This window comes from Delphinus delphis, chromosome 1 (assembly GCF_949987515.2).
Source record: "Delphinus delphis chromosome 1, mDelDel1.2, whole genome shotgun sequence".
NCBI classification, from domain to species: Eukaryota; Metazoa; Chordata; class Mammalia; order Artiodactyla; family Delphinidae; genus Delphinus; species Delphinus delphis.
The window spans coordinates 115,261,300-115,288,672 of NC_082683.1; the positions used below are offsets into that span (position 1 = coordinate 115,261,300).

The 27,373-nt window shown below is 53.9% G+C and overlaps 1 protein-coding gene across 2 annotated transcripts; it reads left to right on the forward strand.

The window, feature by feature from the left end:
* The first annotated feature begins 952 nt into the window (after nucleotides 1-952).
* On the forward strand, nucleotides 953-27,373 carry LOC132438364 (sodium/potassium-transporting ATPase subunit alpha-2). Of its 2 annotated transcripts, XM_060032514.1 has the most exons (23): nucleotides 953-1,048; nucleotides 6,282-6,386; nucleotides 6,578-6,637; nucleotides 8,115-8,318; nucleotides 8,812-8,925; nucleotides 9,178-9,312; nucleotides 9,999-10,116; nucleotides 11,834-12,102; nucleotides 13,003-13,201; nucleotides 13,337-13,446; nucleotides 13,588-13,722; nucleotides 14,450-14,639; nucleotides 14,755-14,930; nucleotides 18,537-18,673; nucleotides 19,128-19,278; nucleotides 19,367-19,535; nucleotides 19,772-19,926; nucleotides 20,524-20,647; nucleotides 20,858-21,003; nucleotides 21,202-21,332; nucleotides 23,839-23,940; nucleotides 24,038-24,129; nucleotides 25,075-27,373. In XM_060032514.1, exons 1-23 carry the CDS (start codon nucleotides 1,037-1,039, stop codon nucleotides 25,101-25,103), a joined length of 3,063 nt encoding a protein of 1,020 aa, XP_059888497.1. In that variant the 5' UTR covers nucleotides 953-1,036; the 3' UTR covers nucleotides 25,104-27,373. The 2 variants fall into 2 exon arrangements, with proteins under 2 accessions (XP_059888497.1, XP_059888487.1); XM_060032504.1 differs by lacking the exon at nucleotides 953-1,048 and having other exon boundaries at nucleotides 5,817-6,386.

Sequence of the window (27,373 nt, forward strand, 5' to 3'; positions counted from 1 at the left end):
AAGGAAGCTTGTAGCCCTCCTTTCTAGTTCACAGGTCTGGTACTTGGTATTGATCTCCATGTATCTCTTAGAAGCTCTGAATTTGCCTCTTTTTGGGCTTCTCCCCACGCACCCACAAACCCCAGGCATAATTTCAGCCTAGAGCTCCTCAACTAAGGGAGTGGCGTGTCCTGCCTGTAAGAAAGGTGAACGAAACCCAGAGATATTATCTGGGAAGCCTGCTGGGCTGTCTCCTCTGTGCCCAGCCTGTCCCTCCGCTGCCAGCCACCTCCCAGGCCCCAGGAGTCTTGATTCTCAGACTTTGGAAAGGCTACATCCGGAGGGCTTGGGAGACCCTCTCCCCTCCATCTCCAAGCAGACTACATGCTGCTTCTTGAGCTGCCTTTGACTCTCACCGGGGCCCCCTTCATACACAAGGGCTGGCCTGGGTTCCAACACTACCTTTTCCTGGCTTCAGTGTCCCCACCACCTCTACAGTTGGAAGGAACAGTCTCTGCTTCTTTCTCTGGGAGATTGGATGTAGACTCAGGAGACCCAGATTCTGACTCTGTTTTATCAGGTCAAATAGTTCAATCTCCCTGAGCCTCAGTTTCCCCATCAGGAAAACAAGAAGAAGGGTCAGATCTCATGGCATCTGGCCTCTGGGCTGCTGAGGGGACTGCTCCCCCTCGGCCTGTCCCTAAGGGGCATGTTCCCAGCCCGGCACAGCCTCTCCCTGCTCTCAGCAGTGGTGGCCCCAGGCCAGGGCTTGGAGGGTGAGGGGAGCCCAGGGGGGGCACTCAGCAGGGACAAACGGACCTTCCACAGGCCTGTTGCTTAAGGGGCGGGAGGGGAGGAGTCCTCAGAGATCCTGTTTCAACAAACGTTTCTTTCCCGAGAAGGGGAAGGGGGGGAGGGGGAGAGGGACCTATTTAAAGCTACCCTGGTGCTCACTGTCTGTCTGCTGGGGTCTCTGGCCACCCCAGGCTGGTGGTGTGAGCTTGGGATCCTCCCGGTGACCTCCCCCATCTAGATCCCTCAGCCACTCTGCCCCAAGATGGGCCGTGGGGTGAGTATCCCCAAAGAACAGGGGCCTCTCTGGGGGGAGCAGTAGGGCGCTCTGGACGGTGAGGGAGGCTTGAGGGAAAGGATGAGGTGGAGATGGGATACGGAGGGAGGAGCAGTGGACTGGTTTGAACTTGGAACTGACAGTGTCCCGGCTACGACTGTGTGCACAGCCCCACGGCACAGACCCACAGGGCACAGACCCATAGAGCTCAGCCGCCCAAGCGCTGTCCTCTCCACCAGCACCCCCAGCACGAGCCCCGCAGCCCACCACTCGCATCCCCTCCGACCCTCCCTCCTCCACCCCCTCCCTCGTCTCCGTCCCTGCTCCTCCAGCCACATCTCCACCGTTCCTCCTCTCTCACCGCATCTCCCAGCCTCCCAGCTGAAGGGACGTTTGGTACTGTTTGTTAATCCTCCCCACCTTCGCCACCCTCTGAAAGTATCCATTCCTCTGGGAGTCCCAGCCTGAGAGGATGGGGGTCCAATCTGAGGTTGGAGAGAGGGGCAGGGCCCATCCACTGCAGAGTCACCAAGCAGTTCCGGACACCAGCTCCAGGGGCCCTGAGCTCCAGGGACAGCTGGGCGGAGGGTGTGGAGGAAGAGTGATGTGCCCCAGCCCCCCCGTCCAGCGCCCCCGGATGTCCCGGGCAGCATTGTCCTCTGGCTGCAAGCCATGTGCTTTGAGGACTTTCCCAGAGGCTGGTGAGAGCCGCAGGCACCCCCCTCAGTCCACCCCAGCCTGTGGCATTCTGCAGCACTGGGTATGCCAAGGGGAAGATTAACAACTACCAGAGAAGGGGGGTGGGGGACAGGGCCAGGGCTCTGAATGCTTGGAAATGAAATTTCCATATGGAGAAAAGTGACCCAATCCCTTTACATCCTGCGCCCTGGCGGCTTTCCTTTTGTGGAATGCTGGCAGAAGAGAGCAGGGAGGGAAAGGGCCTGGGGAGCAACGGGAGAGTGCTGAGGAAAGAAGGTGCCTGTGGGGAGCTGTAGGGCTCTTTGGGCCTAGGGGGGTCAGGCAAGGACATGGTATCACACTGAGTTTAGCAGCTGAGAAAACTCGGAGCTTGGACACCAGGGTTCCTGAGCTAGGGTGGGAGCTATAAATAGAACTGGTGTGTGCATGTGTGTGTGTGTGTGTGTGTGAGTGTGTGTGTGTGTGTGTGTGAGTGTGTGTGTGTGTGAGTGTGTGTGTGTGTGTGAGTGTGAGTGTGTGTGTGTGTGTGTTTTCATGTGTTCTCCATAGGCTGCAGTTGATACAGACATTCATGGGTGAGCACCTGTGTCTGTGTCTCAGGAGACAAATTTGCAAACGTGCAGACCTTCAAGCATGAGTGAGCATAGATGTCACAGTGTGAGGGCGCGTGAGGTCTGTGAAGAGCTGTGTCTGACGTGTGGGCTTCACAGAGGAAGAGCTCACAACCATGGGAAGATACTGTCTGGGGACCTTCAGCTGCACCTTGACATCTTTTGTTCCCCCAGGGAACGGGAGTCCCCACCTGAGGCGCAGGACCTCGAACCTCTCCCCTCCTTCACTTTAGCACAGGGTGGACCCAGCTCAAGAGGTCCTGCTTGAGAAGTGATTTGACCTTGACTTCTTCAGGGGTCTGTGCTTCTCCCCCAGCATCCCTGAATTCCCTTCCCATCCACTCCCAGTAGCGAGTCAGAGAGCAGGTCTTGTTCTATCCAGACTGAGGCTGGGGAGAGTGGGGGGACTTAAGGGGGGAGCTTGGAGTTCACCCAGCCAGGAGACCCCTGAAGAGGGAAGGCACGCCCCCATCCAAATCCTCCTTTTCCCTGCAGAGCAAGGGCTCACTGTCACCTCACCACCCTGTGACTGTGAAGGGCAGCATGGGAGTTGGGGGAAGGGACAACCCCGGTGGGAGGGAGCCCGGCCTGCTCCAGCTGCCACCGAAGGGCAGCGGTGGGGGGGAAAGTTGGCTGATTTCCAGCTGCCCCGACTCTGTCCCAGCCCTGGGCTTTCTCAGAAAGAACTCTCTGTTCTCCTTCAGCACTCAAGGCCCAGAGAGGGGGACTTGTGGACTTGTGGATGGGGGAGGGAGGAGGGGAGGGGAGTGGTCCTGCTTCCTCTCTTTCTTTCTTGCCTGGGCAGCCCGCTGGCCCCGAATCTCTGCAGGCTCCTGGCTGCAGAGCCTGAGATCCCTGCCAGGACAGGAGGGGGGACGGGGCCGTGTGTCCCCAGCTCTGTGCCTGCCGGCAGGAAAGCAGGATGGGCACTTAGGGAAAGGGGCTGCTGCAGAGAGCTTCTTTGCTTAGCCACCATCTGTACATGCCAGACGTACATATGTGGGCTGGGAAATGTTTTAAACCATGCCTTTGATTCTAATTTTCATGAACTTCATGCCTGTATGTACAGAAATTCTCTGGGCTCTGCTCCTTAGCCCCCAGGCACAGCCCCCTCCTCTGTGAATGCCCAGAGGGTCACATTGAAGCTTATCCACCCCGGTCTCTGGCCTCTTGTCTCTTCGCTGCTTTTCATCCATTTCTCAGTGCTGTCTCACCAAGGACAGAATCCAAAGCATTAGATTTGTGAATCCAGGACGTTTCAATCCATTCAATTAAATGAGCCCCCCTGAGTCACCTGGGGAAGCGAGAGGTAACACTACTCACAGCCCTTCCCTACTCCTGTTGGGCTGCTTCAGTCTCCCCAGGAAGATCAGTGTTCAGGAAGCCAAAGAGAGCCTTGATCCGTAGATGCTTCACGTGGAAACAAACACAAGATTTACTGATCACCTTTGCTGAGAAGAGCACTTCTGAGCAGCACAGCCTGCAAAGAGCTCATCTCCTTCTAGATCATTAGCGTCTGGGTGACAGCGGTGTCCGCCTCTCTCTGCACCTCCCCCACCCCAGTTCCTGATTTCACTGGCCAGACTTCTGTATCTCCAGGTGCTAGATTCGTGATCTCTTGCGATCAGGGCAGCTGCCACATTCCTTGGATGGCTCCTGTTTGATGGAAAAAAAATGTATCGTCCCCAAGCACAGTGGAGTTTTAGGGCAGTGAAACTACTCCGTACACTATAATAATGGGTATATGTTACTATGCATTCATCCAAATCCACAGAACATGCAACACCAAGAATGAACCCTGATGTAAACTATGGACTTTGAGTGATAACGATGCGTCAACGTAGGTTCAGCCATTGTAACACATGTACCACTCTGGTGCCAGATGTTGGTGGTGGGGAGGCCGTGCAGGGGCGGGTAGAAGGTATATGGGAGCCTGTAATGTTTGCTCACTTTTGCTGTGAACTTAAAACTGCTCTGAAAGAAAAAGTCTGTTTTTAAAAAATGAATTATCCTGCAAAAAAAAAAAAAGGAGGGGGGGCAAGCACCTTGACTGTAGATTCCACCCAGGTGTTCCCTCTTTACAGTAAAAAAAAAAAAAAGAATTTCATCATAGTATAGAAAAGCTCATTTGTGAAACCCTGGCATGGCCCTTAGGGTCCAGTGGAAAAGTGGAGGCACAGGACAGGAACTGAGCAGTGCCTCTGTGACAAGGACACAACATCCCGAGGGAGGTGGGAGGAGAGGAGCCTGGGGAGGTAGAGGGGGCGAGAAGGCACTTGTCACGCCATCCCCAGGCCTCCCCAGCCACTTCCTATCCTATCACCCAAGACCCCTTGGAAGGATAAATTCCCCACCTTCTCCCCCAGAAGGCCCCTGTGAGACCCTGGAAGCCTGGTGGCGGCGAGGAGACCACAGGCCAGTAAGAGGAGGGGGAGATGTTGCCTCACGAGGCTCCGGTTAAAATGCTCACCTGACTTCACTAAAGGACCCAGGAATGCCTGGACCTAAGAGTTCCATGCATTTTCAGTTTTAGATTTATCCTCAGAGACAATTTCACTTTTTTTTTTATCATCTTTATTGGAGTATAATTGCTTTACAATGGTGTTAGTTTCTGCTTTATAACAAAGTGAATCAGCTATACATATACATATATCCCCATTTCTCCTCCCTCTTGCGTCTCCCTCCCACCCTCCCTATCCCACCCTTCTAGGTGGTCACAGAGCACTGAGCTGATCTCCCTGTGCTATGCAGCTGCTTCCCACTAGCTATCTATTTTACGTTTGCTAGTGTATATATGTCCATGCCACTCTCTTACTTCGTCTCGGCTTACCCTTCCCCCTCCCCGTGTCCTCAAGTCCATTCTCTACGCTCAGAGACTATTTCTTATATTTTTAGACAAACAGGGCCCAGTTCCCTCCTCACCCCATTGTGCTCTGGGGCTTCAAGTCCTGTGAATTGCCTCTTGCCCGGTGGCAATTTTTTTTTTCAGCTCTGAGGTCAACTTTTATTTCTTGGCTGACAGGACTTGCAGACACATGATCTTCCCAGCACCTTTTATCCTGCCCAAGCAGCGGCAGCCTAGTCCCAAAAGTGTCATGGCCAAAGGGGTTGGGGAGTCACTTCACATTCCAGGCTGGAGGCGAGGGGGGCTTGGGGGTACTCCCCCAGAAACCTTTGCCAGCAAGAGGCCATGACTCACCCCAACCCCAAATCCTGCATTCTGGTGGGAGGTGGCGGCAGGATGGAGAGGGTTCCCAGGGCACTCTGCGCGCCCATTTCCTGGACGCACTTGTCCTCCGACTACTGATTTCTCAGCCCGTGAGCCCTGCTCATCCCATTTCCACACTCCACCACCAGACCCTGTGGTTCCCCTCCTCCTCCAGACACTTCCCTGCCCTGACCCCTGACTCCCCCAAGACTCTTAACTGCACCCCCATTCCTAACTGTCTCTACTCCTCTCTGAGTAAAGCAGCCACGGTGTTGGAACAAAGACATCCCTACAGGGCGCTGCTCCCTCAACGAATCCCCAGCCCTGTCCATTCCCTTCTACAATTCTAAATAGTGTAGGATGGTGGTTTTTAAGGTTTTTGTTTACTTTGCTTTAAGAGCAGGGTTCTTTCAACAAACAAAATCTTAGCATGAGCCCGACTACTCAAAAGCTAAGAGTGGGGTCCTGAGTCCTGAGCCCCTCAGCCTTTCCCGAAGTTCAAATGTAGAGCCCTGGGGCTCTGCTGATCATTTTCAAACTGAGGGCCTGGGGTCCCCGCCAACCTGCAACCCCCTTTCCTCCCCTGGGGTGACCACTGACTTTGAATCCACTGGCCCCCCCACTCCCAATGCCTGAGGTCCCCGGCTATCCAGTGGGAATAGAGGCTCCGGCCTCCGTCCTCCCTGACTCCCTGGGCTCTCCCTTCCTCTTGCAGGCCGGCCGCGAGTACTCACCTGCAGCCACCACTGCGGAAAATGGGGGCGGCAAGAAAAAACAGAAAGAGAAGGAGCTGGATGAGCTGAAGAAGGAGGTGGCCATGGTGAGCCCCCAGCCAGGACATGGAGAAGGGCTCCCACGCTGGGACAGCTGCCCCTCAGGGAAAAGCTCGTGCCCAACCCCGCCCCCCCCATGCTCCTTGCCTCACTGCTGTGCTCTCAGTGCCCACAGATGCATTCTAGACACACGCAGTCTGCCTCCTTCCCCAAAGCAAACTTGCTTTCCCTTCTCCAGGACGACCACAAGCTGTCCTTGGACGAGCTGGGCCGCAAGTACCAAGTGGATCTGTCCAAGGTCAGTGAAGGGGCTTCTAGGGAGGGCACCAAAGAGGTGAGAGAACCACGCAGCCTCAGGGTAGAAGGGGCCTTAAAACTCAAGCCCACCGTCTCTACAGTTAAGGAAACCGAGGCCCAGAGACAAGGGACTAGTTGGTGGCAGGGCCAAAGCTAGAACACAGATCCCCTGCTTCCCGGTCTACAGCTCCTTTCCTGGGTGCCTGGAAGCCAGAACTCCTTAAAACCCAGGCCCTGGAGGGCCTCTGGGCAGGGCTGTATCCCAAGCAGCTTCAGTGACACACCTTCTCTCGTGGAACTGACATACATGCAATAGTGGGGGAACCCATGACTATTAGCAGAGTAATGCGTTGGGCGCTGCTATGCACGTAGCGCTGGGATAGATGCTTTACGTACTTTCCTCTGATCCTTACAACAAGCCAGGTGTGGAGACCTGTTCATTAAGACAAGGAGACTCGGAGAGAGAGTAGCTTCCCACGTTCATATCAATAGTTAGTGGCACAGTCACATTGCCAAGCCCATCATTGTGAAAAGTAAAAAAATCGTTCATCAGAAATGTAATGGGTGTATACCTCCTCCTGTAGGCCTTCCTTGACTGCCTTTTTGAAAATTCTACACCCCCTTCCTTTACCTTCCTTTATTTTTTTAAGTAACACTTTTCACTATGTGGCAGTAATGTCTATTTATAGTGTGTTACCTCACGAGATCATAAGCTGTGCAAGGCAGGAACTCGTGGGTCTTGGGTATCTCTGGATCCCCAGCACTGACCACATTGCCTGGCATGTAGTAGGTGCTCAATACACATTTATTAAATAAATGAGGGGACAGATAGAAAGAGAAATGAGAAGTGGCCTCTGCATTCAAGGGGCTCCAAGTCCAGCAGCGGAAAGGAAGGCAAACAGAATTCTAAAGCCATATAGTGAGTACAGCTCTAGAATCATGCCTGGGATACAATGGGACCCAGAGACGGGGCATGTGAGCCAGCCTGGGGCTAGGGCAACAGGGTCAGGCAAAGCTTTCTGGGGAAAGAGATGGATGGTGACCAAAGCTGTGTGACATTCACGATCAGTAATGTAGGACTCTTCTTGAATCCTTGGTGAAGGGGGGGAATCTGAAGGCAGAGAGTTGGGGTGGGGGGTGGAAATCGATTGAGATGTCTTTCCAGGGAGTCTTATCAAGGCTGCCTCCAGAGGAGATTATTGTGGCCCTAACCAAAATGTGTCTCAACTCAAGGCTGACCAGAGGTGGGGGGACCACAGCCAAAATCCTACTCAGCCTTCAAGTCCTCCAACACCCATTGCAAATGCCACCTCCTCCGTGTGGCCTCTCCTGATGGTCCCCTACCCCTTCCGACCAGGTGGGATTTTTCTCTCCACCTGGACATTATTCTGCTGCCAGGGAGCTGGTGGGAAGTGATGAGGGGCCCGGCTGGTTCCAGATGCGAGCTCAGCTCCCACACCTCTCCTTGCCTCCCTCAGGGCCTCACCAACCAGCGGGCCCAGGACATTCTGGCTCGGGATGGACCCAATGCCCTCACCCCACCCCCGACCACCCCTGAGTGGGTCAAGTTCTGTCGCCAGCTTTTCGGGGGCTTCTCCATCCTGCTGTGGATTGGGGCCATCCTCTGCTTCCTGGCCTACGGCATCCAGGCTGCCATGGAGGATGAACCGTCCAATGACAATGTGAGCCAGCACGCCTGACCCCTGGACCAGCCCATGATTCTGCCCTGAATCTCCAGTACAGTGGGTGCGGGTCAGGGAGCAAGACCTTCCTGTACAGTCTGACAGCCCCTCTGCTCTTTAGGCTGAAAGGGGGTGAGACTTCTATACATATCTACAGACACTCCTCCTCCAACACAAACATACACAATCATTCACGATTGAGACAGCCCCCCTCCCTGTTCCTTCACACTTGAGTGGGCTTGTCTCCATCCCTGGGTCTTCACCCCCTAGAGAGGTCCTAGTCCTGGGAACTCCCTATGATTTTCCCCACCCCCTCCAGTCTTACGAGGCTGGGGTTAGAAGGTTGAAGGAGAGGTTGGAGAGAAGGACTTTCTTCCACCGTTCTCACTCCCAGATTCAGACAAAGGGGGGCACTGAATGCTCATCCTGAGTGGCAGCTGCCCCTCTCGGGTTGGGAAAAGGGCAGGTCCCTCAAAACCTTTCTCCTTACCAGCTGTATCTGGGCGTGGTGCTGGCAGCTGTGGTCATCGTCACTGGCTGCTTCTCCTACTACCAGGAGGCCAAGAGCTCCAAGATCATGGATTCCTTCAAGAACATGGTGCCTCAGGTAGATGGCGGAGCTGGGCTCCAGGCTGGGGCATAAGGTTTCTGGAAGACTCCTCTCTTCAACTCCTTGGGCTCTGAGATGGAGGCTTGGGCAAAAAAGACCCCCCAGCTCTTCACTCCAGGACCTATTTTGTTGCTAAGGGTGCAAGGTCTGTCCTCCTTGGTGGGGTTGGTGGTGAGGTGGGACACCAGCAAAAGAGGAAGGTAGGGGTAAAGATGAGCATCTCCTGAGATCCCCGGGGCCTCCCCACAGCAAGCCCTCGTGGTACGGGAAGGAGAGAAGATGCAGATCAATGCGGAGGAGGTGGTGGTGGGAGACCTGGTGGAGGTGAAGGGTGGAGACCGAGTGCCTGCCGACCTCCGGATCATCTCTTCTCATGGCTGTAAGGTGAGGGGGCCAGGCCAGAGCCACCGGCTGAGTCCACAAAGCAAGCTGGGTAAAGCTGAGAGGGGCCCGTTTGAAGTTTGGGAGGCCCAGGTCCAGATGTCAACACCTGCCCCACACTGCCCGGCCACACCTTGCTTCACATATGACACGTGTGCATCCTTGTATCTGTGTCGTGAATGCTCTGCACCCCGGTGTTTCTTTGATATCCACTTTATAGCGATCATGTATTGAGTATTATTATGTGTCCCATGCTTTATGCATTCACATAGGCTACCTAACTTAACTCTGCAAGAACGGTATAATCGTGCCGGGTGGTTGCACGTGGCCACATAAGTCATGCCACGCACAACCCTAGACGGTGCCATCTTCATTGGCTACGGTGTGAATAACACCCCCTGTAGTTGTGCAATGCAGAGATTCTACTTCCATTCTCCATTTCATAGATGAGTAAAGGGAGGCAATGTTGGTTCAATAACTTGCCCAAGGTCACGGAAGAAGTCAGTGAGAGCCCAGATTCCGAACCAGAGCAGGGACAATAGCTGAGTAATGCTATAAATATGTGATGAGGGCGAGTGTAATTCTGTCTTGGGTGTCACGGAGACTGAGTGTGGCCGGAGTCAGGACACAGCTGTGCGTGCCTGAAGGCGTCTGCCCATCTGATGACTCCACACTGCCTTCCTCCTCAGGTGGATAACTCATCCCTAACAGGCGAGTCGGAGCCCCAGACCCGCTCCCCCGAGTTCACCCACGAGAACCCCCTGGAGACCCGCAATATCTGTTTCTTCTCTACCAACTGCGTGGAAGGTGAGAGGCTAGCCTGGTGGGGAGCCCCGGGTCCCAGCATCGGCTGAGGGAGGAGACTGCATCCTGAGCCTCCAGGCAGGACTGGGGGCTATGGCTGTACTTACTTGTCAAAAGCCCGGCTATGGAGGAGGGAATTGAAGGGGCAGAGAGCCCTGAGTATTACAGAAGTAGCCCCCTCCAGAGAGCAGGGAATTGGCTGGGGCGGCATGACTCCAGGGAAAAGTCACCTCCCCACAGAAAGATCTCTGTTCTGTCCACCCCAGGACGGCGCAGATTCCCAAGCCTTCAGATATGGGCCAAGACCCGTACACACATACACATATGCACACACGTGCATGCACACACACACGCACACGCCCCAAACCATCCTTGATTCCTAGAAGTCTCTGGTTTGACTGATGGCTTCCATCTCTCCTGGTTCTGGGACTAGTTGCTTCATTCTCTGACCCTTGCTTTGACCAGGGCCCGGGCTGGGGAAGGGACAGGAAAGCTTTCAGTCCAGGTGAACATTCAGGCCTTCCTTCAGGCTGCATCCTGGCCTGTGCTTCACCAAAAGAAACTGTTGGTCATGCACAGGCTGCCCGGTGTGCCCCACCACTGCTCTGGGTTCTAGAGATGACCAAAGGCCAGGAGGAGCTCCCAGAGCTGCCGCCACTGAGTGGCCAGAGTCCAAGCACCACCGAAAGCCCTGCCCTCTTTGGTTGTGCCAGTGAGCAGAGTCGGGCTGACTCGGAGAGGGAGGCCGGGGCCAGAGCTGGTGGGAGGAAGAACCTGACTAGACCATGGGCCTCAGAAAATGGGTCAGAGGAGGCCTTGCACCCCGCTCCTCACACATACCTTTCCTTTCCCGTTTCTCATTTCTCTTCAGTGTGTATTGTTTCTCTGGGCTTTCCCCCTCCTTCAGCAAGTTAGGATCATAGTGAAAATCACCACACATTGTTTCCTAAATTCTTAATGTACTGAGATTCTGAAATTTGCTCTACATTTCCCACAATTGATAAAATTGCCTAGTAAAACATGTCCATGGCTTACTCTGAACTGGCTTTGAAGAGAGGAGAGGAAATGAAGGGAACTAACATTTGTTGAGTGCCTACTGTGTGCCAGGCCCTGCTCTAGGTGTATGACCACACTGTCTCATTTCATTATTAAAACAATCCCTAGGTAGGAATTCAAAGATGGATGCAAATCCAGGCCTGGCTGGCTCCGATGCACGCTCTTTCCACTCCAGCACACTTCCTCCCCTGAAGACCCCTGGAATGTCTACACAAGGGCTAGAGGTTGCCTAGCTTCTTCTGTAGAGATTCGTGCCTAGTGTTGAGAAAGAAAAACTTAAGACTACAGGGAAAATCCATAAGTGCTTTACTTTGTGTTTGTAATATATTTTTGGACGATAACAAGTATGAGATTGATTTTACTGAAATACCACAGGCAATGCTTTTATTTCATTTACTGAATCTCCTCAGTTTGAACCTTGAGTTTATTTGCAAGGTTTCTCCCCAGGCCCAGGTATAACAGAAGATAATTGGCTGTTGTATGGAGTCTGGGATTGGCCATCTATGCTGGGAGAGGAAGCCAAGGGAGGTACAATGTAATGACAGTCACCCACAGTCTTTGGCTTCTCTACTCTGTGATGGTTTTCCTCTCCCAGGAAGTAGGATGAGACTTCAGTTCCTGCGACCCCAAGGCACCCAACCTCGTGTCCCTTCCTGTGTTGTAGGCACTGCCAGGGGCATCGTGATTGCCACAGGTGACCGGACCGTGATGGGCCGCATAGCCACTCTGGCCTCAGGCCTGGAGGTCGGGCGGACACCCATAGCCATGGAGATTGAGCATTTCATCCAGCTGATCACGGGGGTGGCTGTGTTCCTGGGGGTATCCTTCTTCGTGCTGTCCCTCATCCTGGGCTACAGCTGGCTGGAGGCAGTCATCTTCCTCATCGGCATCATCGTGGCCAACGTGCCTGAGGGGCTGCTGGCCACTGTCACTGTGAGTGGGTCAGGCCAAGGGGCCTCCAGGGGAGGGCTTTGCTACCCTGCCTCAGAAGCAAGAGAGGCTATGGCTTCTCTGCAGTTCTTTTACTTCCAGCCCCTGAAATCACATATTCGATTCTCCTTTAAAACATGGCTTAGAATGTGAGTCTGAAAAAGATCATTTAATACATTGCTCAGGTTTGAGTCTGAAAGGTTTTAGGTTGGGCTGTGCCTTCACTCTCAGTTTCTCTCCCAGAACTCGTCCTGGTCGCCTTTTCTCACAACCCTTGTACTGGTCATCTCCCCACTGCCCTCTGGAGCTCACCCTGGCTAACCCTCCCATCAAGGCTCTCTCCAAGGTCGCTGTCACCAGTGACTAATTAGCAAATCCAGTGACCTTTCCTCAGCTCCCATCTTTAACTCTGCTGCTGAAATGGATACTGCTGTCCACCCTCCTAGCATTCTCTCCTTCGTTGATGACTGTGACTCATCACTACCCTGGTTCTCCTCTCCCCAGTCCCCTGCACTGTCTCCTCGTCCCCACCTCCACCGATCCTCAGTCCTCAGTGCTCTTCTTTCCTCCTGATGCCCCTGAGTAAGCTCATCTCCTCCCAGTTTCTGGTGCCTGTTTGGTGTTGATGACTCACACATACCTACACCCCACCCTGTTCTACTCTGGCCCACTCTGGAGCTCTGGCCAAATATCTTCAACTCCCTACTGGACATTTCACCTAAATATACACTCATGATCTCAGCTCAACGCGTCTAAAATGGAACACATTCATGACTTACACCTAGGTCTCAGTGTTCGTGGAGTAGGATCAAGGGAGGAGGGACAGAGCCATGGTCTGGGGTAAGGACATGGGTATCTCCAGCTTCAGGCTGAGCCCTTTTTATTGCCCTGTCTCTCCACCAGGTGTGTCTGACCCTGACAGCCAAGCGCATGGCTCGGAAGAACTGCCTGGTGAAGAACCTGGAGGCGGTGGAGACGCTGGGCTCCACCTCCACCATCTGCTCCGACAAGACAGGCACCCTCACCCAGAACCGCATGACTGTTGCCCACATGTGGTTTGACAACCAGATCCATGAGGCCGACACCACAGAAGATCAGTCTGGTGATTGAGTGCTCTACCCAGAGTGGGTGGAGGGGACTGGAGGATGTTCAGGGCACTGGAGTGGCGGGGCGGGTGGGGTGAGATAAGAGGTCTAAAGGAGAGCCAAGCTCCTGCTTCTCTCTCCTTTCCTCCCAGGGGCCACTTTCGACAAACGATCCCCCACGTGGACCGCCCTGTCCCGGATTGCTGGTCTCTGCAACCGTGCTGTCTTCAAGGCAGGGCAGGAGAACATCTCTGTATCTAAGGTAGGGGGTCGGGGGATCGCCACAGCCCGCCCACTCTGCTGACGCCCAGCTTCCCCTCTTGCACCCTGTGGCTGCCTCGGGGACGTCAGTGCCCTCCCTCCTTGGTCCTCCACTGTGACACTGAATTCTCCTTGTTGGCAGCGGGACACAGCTGGTGATGCCTCAGAGTCAGCTCTGCTCAAGTGCATCGAGCTATCCTGCGGCTCCGTGAGGAAGATGAGGGATAGAAACCCCAAGGTGGCGGAGATCCCTTTCAACTCAACCAATAAGTACCAGGTCTGGTTTGGGTGCCAGGTCAAGGGAAGAGGGAGAGATGGAAGTGAGGGGCACACAGAGTCAAAGGTGAATCAACAGCAGGAAAGAGAGCATCTGAGCACCCTCTCACCCCTGCATCATCCCCCGGGGCAACGTGGGTGACCAGATGTCTGGTTGCAACGACCAACCCCACACCCAGCTCCCAAACCTTCATTCCTTTACTACAACCTGTCACTTTTTCAACTCTTCTTCCCAGGGCTCCACATCCTCTGGCTTCAGTCCCTCAACCCTTCCATCCCATTCAGTTGAACCATACATTGGAAATTTCCTTAGGGTATCCCTCAGCCTGTGGACATCTGTTAAATGCCAAGAATGCAGTCTCAGCTATGTCCTGTAAAGGCCACAGGGGTAAAGCCCCCCTAAGGCCAGTGTGGTGATGGGGCGTGCTGATGACAAAGCCACCTCGTCCCTAACACAATGCCTGTCCTAACTGATTGGAGTAAATATTTGCTGAGTGAATGAATGTCCTATGGGAAGGTGACTCTCAGGTTACAGGGTTAGGACTATGAGGTCCAAACACCCATCCACACACGGAGACTCTCCCTATGTTGACAATGGTTGATGGATCAGGGGGTATTTTATTAAGGGAGTTTTCCTTACCAGCCTCTGCTCTGTCCCAGGCCCTGTGCTGGGCACTGGAGCTTCAAGACAAGTGTGGCCCCTCTGTAACTGCCTTTCCTCTCTCCAGCTGTCCATCCACGAGAGAGAAGACAGCCCCCAGAGCTACGTGCTAGTGATGAAGGGGGCCCCTGAGCGCATCCTGGACCGGTGCTCCTCCATCTTGGTGCAGGGCAAGGAGGTCCCTCTAGACAAGGAGATGCAAGATGCCTTCCAGAATGCCTACCTGGAGCTGGGAGGACTTGGGGAGCGAGTGCTAGGTGAGGGGCCAGAAGCAGGGAGCAGGGCTGAGAAAGGCTTCCCTGGGATGAGGGGCTCTGCGGGCAACCCGGCAGCCACCTTGCTGCTCTCACTCCTCCCTTCTGTCCCCTTCAGGCTTCTGTCAACTGAATCTGCCTTCTGGAAAGTTTCCTCGGGGCTTCAAATTCGACACAGATGAGCTGAACTTTCCCACGGAGAAGCTCTGCTTCGTGGGGCTCATGTCCATGATTGACCCTCCACGGGCTGCCGTGCCGGACGCTGTGGGCAAGTGCCGGAGTGCAGGCATCAAGGTACTAGCCTCACTTCGTCCCTCCTCCCAAACACCAAAATTCCAGGGGCCGCAGAGGCTGGGCCACTGTTGGCCTCCTTCCTGCTGACTGAGAGGAGAAGCCGTCCATCTGCAAGGAAAGGTCGGTCCCTGCTTTGGAGCTCTCACCCTTGTCCCTTTTGCTCAAAGTGACCAGTCTCCCACACCCAATCCTCTCTCTCTGGGGCACGGCTCCTTCCATTCTGGTTTCAAGCCTATCAATCACCTTTATCTTGGAGATCTGGTTGTCTTCCCCTTCCCAGCTAGCGCCCACTCTCTCTAGCCGTTTAGGATGAGATTAGTAGGCTCTCGCCTGCGGCCACTCACCTCCACCCCATAACCCCGTAGACTAGCTCCAGTCCTCATTCCACCAAGCATACCTCTCCCACGTTCTCTTCTCTGACTGCAATTGCTTCTCAATGACCACTCCCTTCTCTGTACGACATTTGTGCTTCCTTCAACAAATATTTATTGTTTACTGAGCACCGTTCAAGGTGCTGGAGTCCAACGAACAAACAAAAATCCCTTCCATCTTGGTTACTTTCCTGTCTCCAAGATACAGCCCTTTACCACTCTTAACCTGTCCAGTAACCAATTCTGATGCCGTCGCTTGTTCCTCCTTTTGCAACTTCTCACCTTCCAAATCAGTTCACCTCAACCTGTCTACTGAGGGCCAGGGACTGCACCAGGCACTGGGGATACAAAAGACAAATAAGATACAGTGCCTGGCCTCCGGAGCTCATGATCCCTCAGGGGAAACAAACGCCTTTAAGTTAATCACAGAACAATTTTAACAGATAGGGTCTTCGAGCACCCGCTAAGAGCCAGATATTCTAATAATAAAAAGAGCCCATTGTTTTGTGAGGCTTTATACACATCAGGCACTATTCTAAGCACCAAACCTGTATGATCTCATTTGATTTTCACAACGACCCTGCAAGTAGGCACTAGTATTTTCCCTTAGTTACAGAGACAAAAACTGAGACGCAAAGTGACATGCCCAAGGCCACAGAGCTAGTAGGAGGTAGAGCCAGGATTTGAACGTGGCCTCTCCCGTTGCGGAGCGCAGGCTCCGGACGCGCAGGCTCAGCGGCCATGGCTCACGGGCCCAGCCGCTCCGCGGCATGTGGGATCTTCCCGGACCGGGGCACGACCCCGCGTCCCCTGCATCGGGGGACGAACTCCCAACCACTGCGCCACCAGGGAAGCTCTCCGCTATTTTTTAACCATCACACTAGAGGGCTTATATGTATATATGCACATATATGTGATTTCTGAACCCTGCAACCACTCTGTCTCTAAGGTAGGCATCATGATCCCCATTTAAAAATAAAACAAGCTGAGACTCAGAGTGGGTAAGTAGCTTTCCCAAAATAAAACTGCTGGTAAGAGGGAGACTGGCTATAGGAAGCTTGGCCAGCTCATCCGGAAAGCCCGTGCTCCCCTTCTCGCCAGGCAGCCTGTTACCATGATCAGAACAGTCACCGAGGCCTGGGGAAAGCATGTCCAGGGAACTCAGAGCAGCAGGGAGCTGTTAAGTCCACCTCGGAGAACTGGACAATGTTTTACAAAGGGCATGATATTTGATCTGGGCCCCGAAGGGTGAAGAGCATTTTGTAAGGCGGGGAGGGAGCGGAAGGCGTGTCAAGAGCAGGGAACAGTGTGTACCCAGCGGTGGCTGGACTGCACGGGGCATGTGCGCGTGGCAGTGGGAGGTGGCCGAGGAGCACCGGAGATGGAGACTGCAATCAGGGCCAGGGCCAGTTGGAAGGATTTTGCTTAAATGCCAGACTTGGGCTTTATCCTGAGAGCCGCAGGTGTCACAGGGCAGAGCTAGCCCTTAGGAGGCTCCCTGGATGGAGGAGGGGCTGGATTTGGAGAAGAACTGGGGTTGGGGAGACAGCATAAGGGGCTACTGCAATACCAAGATGATGACCCAAATGAGGGAAGTGACAAAAGGAGTGGAGTAGTTACTTTTGAGAGCTGTTTTGAGAACTTGGTGACCAAACTCAAATGGGGAGGCGAGAAGACCCAGGAGATAAAGGGACTGAATGAAGCGAATGGATGGTATCTCAGGTGGGGAGCAGAGGAGAAGGCTCCGTGGGGGTGGGGAGTGGAGATAAGGAGCTCCCTTCGCCCTGAGATCGGAAGGTCTGTAAGATGCTCAGGGGGAGATGTTTCAGGGAAAGCAGGAATATGGCTGAGAGCTCAAGAAAGCAGGCCAGGACAGGAGAGTTCAGTCTCGTTCCCATGTGAGTACAGATTAAAGACACGCTAGTATGCTTGATTCTGCTGCTGAAGACAAGAGCAGGAGTGAAGAGAGGGGAGGGGAAGGAAACCCCGGGCCACACCAACAGGAAGGGCAAGTGGAGGAGGAACCAGCGATGAGGGGGAAGGTGGTGACAGGTAACCCTCAGTGAGTGTCCACCTAAGACCACTATCTCCTCAAGACGACCCTGAAGGAAAGACTCATCATCTCCGTTCTGCTGAGATTTACTGAAGGCACTTGGGGAAGGTCAGTGTTTCACCTTAGGTCTCCTAGGCGACACCAAAGCTGCTTCCTCACTCAGGTGGGAAAGACCACCTGAAGAGGGATGGAGGGCAGCTGGGAATGAAGGAGTCCATGGGGGCCAAGGGAGGACAGGGCTTCAAGGAGGAGGTGGCAGACAGTGCCAAACCCCTCAGAGGGTTGAGTAGGATGAGGACTGCAAAGATGCTTTTGTCTTTCAGCTGGGAGACCCATGTGGCTTTTGGGGGTGGAAGAGAAGGCAGCGGGGCATGAAGAGGCTTCCTTCTCAGTATGTGTGGGATTTGCCCCACAAACCCCCACATGCAAATGGTCTCCTAAGCCAGCTCTGACCTCCTGATGCTTGCAACATCCTCTTTACCAGCCTCTCAGATGCTAACCACCTTCCCCATCCAGCTCCATCCATTCTGCAACAGCAGCAATGAATATCACGGTTCAGTCAGGAATCACCTTCTTCCCACATTGTGAAGGGATGCCAGAGGCAGAGGACAGGTGGTGGAAGGCAGCAGGGAGGGATGGGAGGGAATGTCTCCCTCCCGTCCCTGCCCTGTCTGATTAGGATGTCGGCAGACATCACACTGGGCACTAGGAAAACCATGTCCGTTCTGGTTCCCTGGGACCTGGAGCAAATCATGGGCCCCTTGCTAAGCCTTTGTTTCCTCATTGGTAAAATGAAGGAGATGTTAGGGGTCCTTCCAGCTGTGACAACCTCATACCCCATGAAATTCAAACTCCTAAACAATCCTGAGGCTGCTCTTCCAAGGGACCCTCATTAACTTGTTACTCTGTCAGAAAGGCTTTCCTCCAGTTAGGCAAACTATCTTTGATCTCCTGAACACAGCTTGTTGTTGTCTCTTCCCCTCACCCACTCTCTCTCTCTCTCTCTCTCTCTCTCTCTCTCTCACACACACACACACACACACACACACACAGAGTTCCATTATTTTGGCTGGGATCTTCCAGTCCCACCATCTAGTGGTCTAGCTCTTCTGACTTTGGGAAAGGAATAAAAAGAGAAAAAAAAAATGCTGCTTTCCTTTTCTCTTTTCTCCTTGCTGCCAGGTGATCATGGTGACCGGGGACCACCCTATCACAGCCAAGGCCATTGCCAAAGGTGTGGGTATCATATCAGAGGGCAACGAGACGGTGGAGGACATTGCAGCCCGGCTCAACATTCCCGTCAGCCAAGTCAACCCCAGGTGAGGCTCCGTAGGACCCCTCCGCCATCAACTCAGCCTCTCCCACTGGACACTTGAGCGGCCCCTAAGGGTATCTGGTCCTAACTGCCGTTCCCTGGTCCCGAGCCTGTGGCCAGACTGTGCCACTGATCAGTTGTGTAACCTCGGACCTGTCACTTTACCTTCCCGAGCCTCCATTCTCTCAACTTCAAAATTAGGGCAGTATACACGCTGCTGGTTTCTATAGAGCGAGATACGTAGAAAGGAAGTAGCGCCCGGCCCAGCACCCTGTACTGACGACTGTGAGGCTGCCGCGGGGTGAGGACTGAGCACCACCCCCTCAAAGAGAGAAATGGGAAAGACAGGTCACTGAGTGTCAGGGAGAGGAAGAATGAAGCTGCTGGGGAAGACCCGGCAGTGGCGAGGAGGGGTGGTGGGGTACCAGGGAATCAACCAGCTCTGCCTCTGGCTCCAGAGAGGCCAAGGCGTGTGTGGTGCACGGCTCTGACCTGAAGGACATGACGTCAGAGCAGCTGGACGAGATCCTCAAGAACCACACGGAGATTGTCTTTGCCCGGACGTCTCCTCAGCAGAAGCTCATCATCGTGGAGGGCTGTCAGAGGCAGGTGAGCAAGGGGGTAAGGGTCAAGGTCGGGGCCAGGGCCAGGCATGTGCAGGGGCTGCACCCCCAGCCTGGCTGTACCTTCTCCCCAGGGAGCCATTGTGGCGGTGACAGGGGACGGGGTGAACGACTCTCCCGCGCTGAAGAAGGCGGACATCGGCATCGCCATGGGCATCGCTGGCTCTGACGTGTCTAAGCAGGCAGCCGACATGATCCTGCTGGACGACAACTTTGCCTCCATCGTCACGGGTGTGGAGGAGGGTGAGGGGCTCCACGGGCTGGGATGCCATCCAGGATGTCTGAGCCGGCACATCTGCTTCCCTGCCTTTTACCCCAATGACAGACTCAACTCAGGATCTCAGGCATCCACCGCCTGCTTTAGCTTCCCTCTAACACAAAATCTCCCTTTGTTGGGTAGACGAGCGGCCCATGCTTCAGGGGCTAGGGGTGGGGAGGGTCCCTCTGATCTCCCTGATGCCCTCAGAACCTCCCCACAGGCCGCCTGATCTTTGACAACCTGAAGAAATCCATCGCCTACACCCTGACCAGCAACATCCCCGAGATCACCCCCTTCCTGCTGTTCATCATCGCCAACATCCCCCTGCCTCTGGGCACTGTGACCATCCTCTGCATTGACTTGGGCACTGACATGGTGAGGCCATGGGTTGGAGGAGGGGACAGGCAAGGCAGTCGTGGAGGTGCAGTGGGTAGGGGTGGGCCACAGGTGGAAGGAAAGGTGCATCGGGGACAGCTGAGCAGGCTGTGAGGGTTGCAGAGAAGACGAGCACAAAGCCTGGAAGATGATAGAGTCTTGGGTCTCTTTTTTTTTTTGACTGCGTTGGGTCTTCGTTGCTGCGCACGGGCTTTCTCTAGTTGCGGCGAGCGGGGGCTACTCTTCATTGCGGTGCACGGGCTTCTCATTGCAGTGGCTTCTCTTGTTGCGGAGCACAGGCTCTAGGCACACGGGCTTCAGTAGTTGTGGCTTGTGGGTTCCAGAGCGCAGGCTCAGTAACTGTGGCACACGGGCTTAGTTGCTCCACGGCATGTGGGATCTTCCCGGACCAAGGATCGAACCGGGGTCCCCTGCATTGGCAGGCGGATTCTTAACCACTGCGCAACCAGGGAAGTCCAGGGTCTTGGGTCTTTATAAGTGTTTGAATTGTGTTAAAGATTCTTCACTGTTGATCATCCTTTGCTCCCACCCTCTCCCTTCAAATGCCGTCCTCTCCCCAACTGCCCCCTTGCACAGGTCCCTGCCATCTCCTTGGCCTATGAGGCAGCTGAGAGTGACATCATGAAGCGGCAGCCGAGAAACCCGCAGACAGACAAGCTGGTGAACGAGAGGCTGATCAGCATGGCCTATGGACAGATCGGTGCGGCCGGGCCCGGGGCTCAGGAGGGAACCCCAAGAAGACGCTTTTCCCAGCCTTTGGAGGGATGATCCCCCTGCAAAATTCCAGGACAGGGGCCAACTCCCCGAGGGTCAGGGATGTCCGTCCTTCTCTGGCCCGTAGGGGCTGGTCCCATCCTGTTACCTTCTATGACCCAGGCCCTGCCCTTTGTCCTTTGCCCACCACCCACAGGGATGATCCAGGCGCTGGGTGGCTTCTTCACCTACTTCGTGATCCTGGCAGAGAATGGTTTCCTGCCTTCACGGCTGCTGGGAATCCGCCTCGACTGGGACGACCGGTCCATGAACGACCTGGAGGACAGCTACGGACAGGAGTGGGTAAGTGGGGCTGTGTAAGTGCAGATGCACACATATGAGAGCTGAACGTCTGGCGGGAGTGGTCAGTCGTGGCCAATGGGATTGGGGGCTAAGGGTGGAGTAGGTGCCCAGGGTTTAACATCTGCCCTGGACCACGCTGCACCCTGTTCCTACCCTTTCCTCTCACACCCTCACCTCTCTCTGCCCGCCCTCCCCCAGACCTATGAGCAACGGAAGGTGGTGGAGTTCACGTGCCACACGGCCTTCTTTGCCAGCATCGTGGTCGTGCAGTGGGCTGACCTCATCATCTGCAAGACCCGCCGCAACTCGGTCTTCCAGCAGGGCATGAAGTGAGCGCCGCCCACCGGCCCCGCCCACCAGGCAGAGCGCATTCAGGGCACGCTCACCCACCCCCATCGGCTGGGGCCTCTGACTGTGGTTGCCCGGCTGTAAATCCGTAGCCTTTTTGGAAACAGATGAGCGAAGAGGAAGGAGGGTTATGACTCTTTCCGATGAGTTTTAATTTGCTCCCCAGATCTCCTTCATTATGGTCTCCTTCCATCATCTTTCCTTTTCATCTTTTCCCCTTACCTCTCCCCTCCCTCCCTTCTTCCTTCCTCCCTTCCTTCCTCTACCTTATACTCTATACTCACCCCCACCCCTTGGCCCAGCCCTAAATACAGGGTCCCCTGTGCTCCCCTCCACTCGGCAGGTAGCTCTAGTTCACAGCACTTGCCTTGCGGTGGTGATGTTGTCCTTGTGGGAGCTGTGAGCTGCTCAGGGTCAAGTTCTTATAGTGTGAGTTACACTTGCCAGTCACTGTGCTAAGTGATTCACAGACATCGTCAAACCTCACAGTAGCTCTGTGAGGGAGGTATTATTTTCATTCTATGGATAAGAGACCCCCACAAAAAGTTAAATGGTGTGCCTGGGGTCACCCAGCTGGAAATAGCTCAGCCAGCGCTCTTTCTGAAGCCCAAGCTCGTGACTACTACCCTGGGTGGCTCACCTGTCACAGAGCCTGGCACCTGGGGGGTACCAGTGATTCCTCTGCAGCTCAGCCTGGATGGTGGTCGGTGCCGAAGGTATCACTCCCATTATCTTTCTTTTCTTCTACTGCAAACAATGGGCACAAGTCCCCACGTGAGTTTTGTCACAATTTCTTAGTTTGAGAAAAATATATATATATATACCAAAACTCCAGTGAAGTTAATAGCGTTTGAGATCCTAGGGAGAGGAAAGGGAAAATCTGTTAGATGAAGGAAGGAGATTCCACTGAGCTAAAAACACTAACGGGGACAAGGCAGTGAGCAGAGAACAAGGAGCAGAGGGTCCAAGACACTGGGTGACCGACTGTGCAGGGCATGGGTGAGAGAGCAAGCAGGGGACATGACCAGACTGGCTAAATCCTGCCCATCTGAGAGGCAAGTGGAAAAGAAACTAAACAAAATTCAGACTGGGACGGGGAAGGAGTACTAATACCAACAAGTAACCTGGCCCGAGGCAGCCTTAGCAACTTATGCCCCACCCTGGGCTGTCTGGACCCTCAGGGGTCCTCAGAGATGCTCTATGCATTATTCAAACAGCTTTATGGAAATTAAGCACTTCCTCTAAGAAGAGTCCCAAGCTTACCAAAGTGTCATTGTCAGGCAGAAGCCTAAGTATGAACTATAGCGATCACATGCTAATGCGCAATTCTCTTTGGAAGCCGTGTGTATTGCTAATTAATTTTCTAATTGGGAAAATATATTCATTACTTTTTTGGGGGCCTCGCTGTGGAGCATGCGGGATCTTAGTTCCCAACCAGGGATCCAACCCGTGCCCCCTGCGGTGGAAGCGCAGGGCCCCAACCACTGGACTGCCAGGGAATTCCCTATATCCATTACTTATGAACACATGCAGCTGGAGAGAAAAAAATCAATTAAAATGTGGCCTTTTTAGAAGAAAAATAAGAGGGATCCTTAGTGAGTGAAAAGTTTGGGAACCACTGGCTTAAGCCATGAAGAGGTGCAGTGCATGAGATTATAAAATACAGCTAAGAACGTTCCACGTTCAAGAGCTCTCCACGCATTACCTCCCATAATCTTCCCAGCAGTCGTAGGATATAAAGGTACTATCTCCTCCACAGAAGGAGCACGAGACTCAGAGAAGTTAAGCAACATTGCTTACAACCAGAAGCTAGTAAGTGGCCCGGCTGGGACTAGACCCCACCTGTCCGACTCCAGACACTGTCCTCAGAGCCTTATTCTCTCCTACTCTTCAGCTCTGATGTGGTGAATATATATTCAGCACTTTTTATCCAGTGAGCTTTCCCTTTCTGAGTACTTTACAAACATTCCCTTCTTTATTGAATATCTGTGACCAACAACTACCTGGGGCTGTAGGAGACACTGAGAGGGTAGAAGACATCATTGGGTCCTGAAGTTCAGGAACAAGCATCTTGCTGGGGAGACGACACTTTCAAAGGCCACGTGCCTGGAGCAGTAACAAGAACATAAGCCGCGTGAGGGCAGGTTCCCGGGTCTCCAGAAGGAAGCTTGCATTGACCACAGCATCTCCAGCACAGAGCGTATCACCCAACACACAGGAAACATGTATTTGATGAATGAAAGTATGTGTTATAGACAATAATCGGAGGTAAAATCAGTAAGCAGAAAAATTAAAGACAATCTTTCTTTGGTTACATTTAACATGAGAAGAAGCATTTGAAGAAGGCATGGGAAGACGTCATGTATAGCCTTTCCCCAGCGTTTCTTCCCTCCTCTTTCCCTTCCACCACCAGGGGTCACCCTGGATCTCTGCCCCTCCTTGCCCTCCCCTCCAATGCTACCTACCCTCTTTTCATTGCCTTTCCAGGAACAAGATTCTGATTTTTGGGCTCCTGGAGGAGACAGCGCTGGCGGCCTTTCTGTCCTACTGCCCGGGCATGGGTGTGGCCCTGCGCATGTACCCGCTCAAGTGAGTGTCTCTTTAGACGGGCCCCCTGCTAGGATCCAAGTTCTGGTCCCTTTGAAGCAACCTCTGATGCCCTTGACACTCTCCTCTGTTTCCTCAGGGTCACCTGGTGGTTCTGCGCCTTCCCCTACAGTCTCCTCATCTTCATCTACGATGAGGTCCGAAAGCTGATCCTGCGGCGATATCCAGGTGGTAAGCACCTCAGTGCTGCGCCCCAAACCCAGCAAAGTGCAGCTCCCCACTGTGGCTACCCTACCCCTGCAGGGCTCCAAACCCGAACTCCATTCCTACTACGGATCCTCGCCCCTTTTCCTCAGTGCCCTCGGATCCTCGGGTCTGGGGTCCTAGAAGCCCTGACTCTGCGGAAACTCTTCCTCCCAGATTCCCGTCCCACCCAACACACAACTGGTCCCTGAGGCCCTCCGCCTTCCACCTGAAATCACAGAACGTCAGAACTAGAAGGGCCCTCCGAGGTCATCTAGTCCCACCTCCACATCTTACAGACAAAGAGAGGGGCAGAGGTGAATTTATTCATTCAGGGTCATGAAGCCAGAAGCAGCAGAAGTGGCGCTACAACCCAGCCCTCCTAATTCCCAGGCATCAACCATGTATTTTTTTTTCCCAACAAGCATTTTCGATCACTTACTGGAGGTTGACAATGGGTGGCCCCCAAGCCGAATAGGGTCCGTGGATATTGTTGGGTTTGGCTGCCCTTTCTTGCGCGGGTGTTTTTTGTTTTTTGTTTTTCAATTGGCCTAATATCTAAAACTTAGGGGCTTTCACATAAAATCCAATTTTCTGGCTTCCCCTGAAAAATCACAGGCGCTGTCGCTCCCAAGGCCCCGTTTCCGGACAGCAACAATGGACGGCTGCCCTTTAGAGACTCACTTGTTACCTGAACAGCCCCTGTTGTCATTTGTATTTTCACCCCCAGCCAAAGCACTCCGGGCCCACCGTCCCCTGTACTAAATGCAAGTCTCTCCTTTCCCCTAGTCCATGGCCTCATGGAGTCCCCTCCCCCACTCCCCTTCCCCAGGCTTCCCTTCTGCCTGGCCTCAACCACCGAGCCCCTAGGGCATTTATCTCTTGTCTCCTCTAAGCTCACCCTGCAATCCCCGTGCCTAATCTCTCTAACAGGCTGGGTGGAGAAGGAGACGTACTACTGAGCCCGTTGGAAAGAAGAGCCAAGCATGGGAAAGACGGGGGGTGGGGGTGGGGCCCTGAAGGTGTCGCAGGGATGGCGTTGGGGAGGCGTGGGAAACAGTGGGGTGGCATTTGGGGAGGAGACTTGGGGCGAGAGAATGAGGCAACTCAGCAGGCCGAGTTGCAGGGAGTGGGTAATTCAGCTTGGGGTGATTGCCCCAGAGGCCTGTCTAGGAGCAATCAGCCCAGACACTACGTGTCAGGGGTCCCTCCCCAGGTCCTGCTCTGCTGCACTCCACTTGCTGTCTATCTCACCTGAGGACCTGAGGGGTACCCCAACCCTCCCCGGTCCCTGTTCCTTCACCCCCACCTCCCACTAGAACACATCAACACCGAAAGGCAAGGGTCTGTCTAGACCAGGAGGGGAACTGTCTCAGATCACCAGTGTCCCTTTATCTCTCCAACCTCACCCCACTCCCCACCTTCACCCCTCATTTGCTTCCTGCCCAACTCTGTCCCCTGCTTCCCCCTCAGACCTGGAAATCACAAATGGTGCCTCCTGGTGAGTGCTAGGGCCTGAGGCCAGAAAGGGAAGCCAGCCGGTTGGAGAAGCTGGCCTGTCTCCCAGTCAAAGCCATTTAGGAAGCGCCAGAGGAGAGCTGGGCGGACAGGTGGGAGAGGGGGTTATGGAGGAGCCGGGGGACAGGAAAGGAGAGAGAATGTCAGTTCAGGATGTCTGACATAGACCTCTGGGCTCCAGCTCTGTGACCTGCCCTTCAGAGCAGCGGTCCCCAACCTTTTTGGCACCAGGGGCTGGCTCCGTGGAAGACGATTTTTCCACAAATGGGGAGGGGTGGTGCAGGGGAATGGTTCAGGAGGTAATGCCAGCGATGGGGGGCGATGGGGGGCTGCGGATGAAGCTTTGCTCGCTCACAACCACTCACCTCCTGCTACGTGGCCCAGTTCCTAACAGGCTGCGGACCTGTATCGGTCGGAGGCCCGGGTGTTGGGGACCCCTGCTTTAGAGCACCCCACCAGTAGAACCAATTCCAGTGTCACCAGAGTAGCAGCAGAGGCAGGACCAGGAGGCAATCTGAGGGGCTTCACTGAGATTCCACACCCGTGTGCCCATGGTGTTCCCCACTGACCCTTGGTTTGTGGTCTGTTGGTCCCCGAGACCTAGGTGTCACAGATGCTCCGGTTCTCTCCACCGTGTGTGCTTGGTAACACCTCGCCCTTTAGAATGCTAAGTCCTCGGAAGTTCCATGTGGTGCTGAGAGGGGGAGCTGCCAGCTCATTCCCTGCCCCTCCCTACTTCCCCTTCATGCCCATCTGGATGAACCTGCGTCACTCCCAGGCACTGCCAAGCCAGCCCTGGAAAAGGAGGTCCCTGGCCATAAGCTGGAATTGGGGTTGAGAAGTTTCCAGAAACATCCTCTCTTCCAGGGACATGCAGAATCAGCTTAGGTCATGGGTGTGGTTAGGACCTCTGGACAGCAAGAGAGGGCGTTAGGAGACCTGCCTTTGACCTTAGACAGCAGGGCTGCTCCTCCCAGACCAACGCCCCTCGCCCTTCACGCTGATGATCATTGTGCCCAATTTCCTCTGAGATGAGGAGTTGGTTTCAGGTTCCTACAGGAAGATGCTTTTCCCTCCCTAACCCCCTCCCCACCTCCACTTTGCTCTGCAGGCAGCTCTGCCCATTCTCTAAGCCTGGCTTAGAGGGCTTAGGGAATGTCCTGTAGAGAGAATCCTAGATGAACCAAGCAAGTGTGAGAGACACCTAAGGAAAATGGAAGACCTAAGGCAGAAAGGAAGGAAGCAAAAGAGACAAACCTCAGGCCCGTAGACAACGTCCCAAGGGCTATTACTTCATTACACTGGAACTTTACTTTATCAGAGGTACCTTGAAATAATGAGTCATTGCCTTGGGCTTGGAAAACTCAATGGGAAACCGTATTAATTTGGGCCTGATTAATTTGAGATTTATTGACCATGGACAAAAGTTTATCTTTGCACAATCAATAAAATGGCATTTGCTTAGTAAATTAAGAGCATAGACAATATTGCTAGGGTGGCATATGTAGTCTCCTAAAACAATACTTTTGGGGCACTTTAGGAATATCCATTTAGAAATAGTGAATGCATGGGCCAATTGTCATCAGTTCTTATGTATTTGTTAAGAAACGTTCTACAAGACCTTTACTTGGTGACCTTTTGTAAGACGTTAGTTTGAGGCACTACGTATGTACTTGAAAATAATAAAGTTGCATTTCTTTATGAAAGAAGAAAT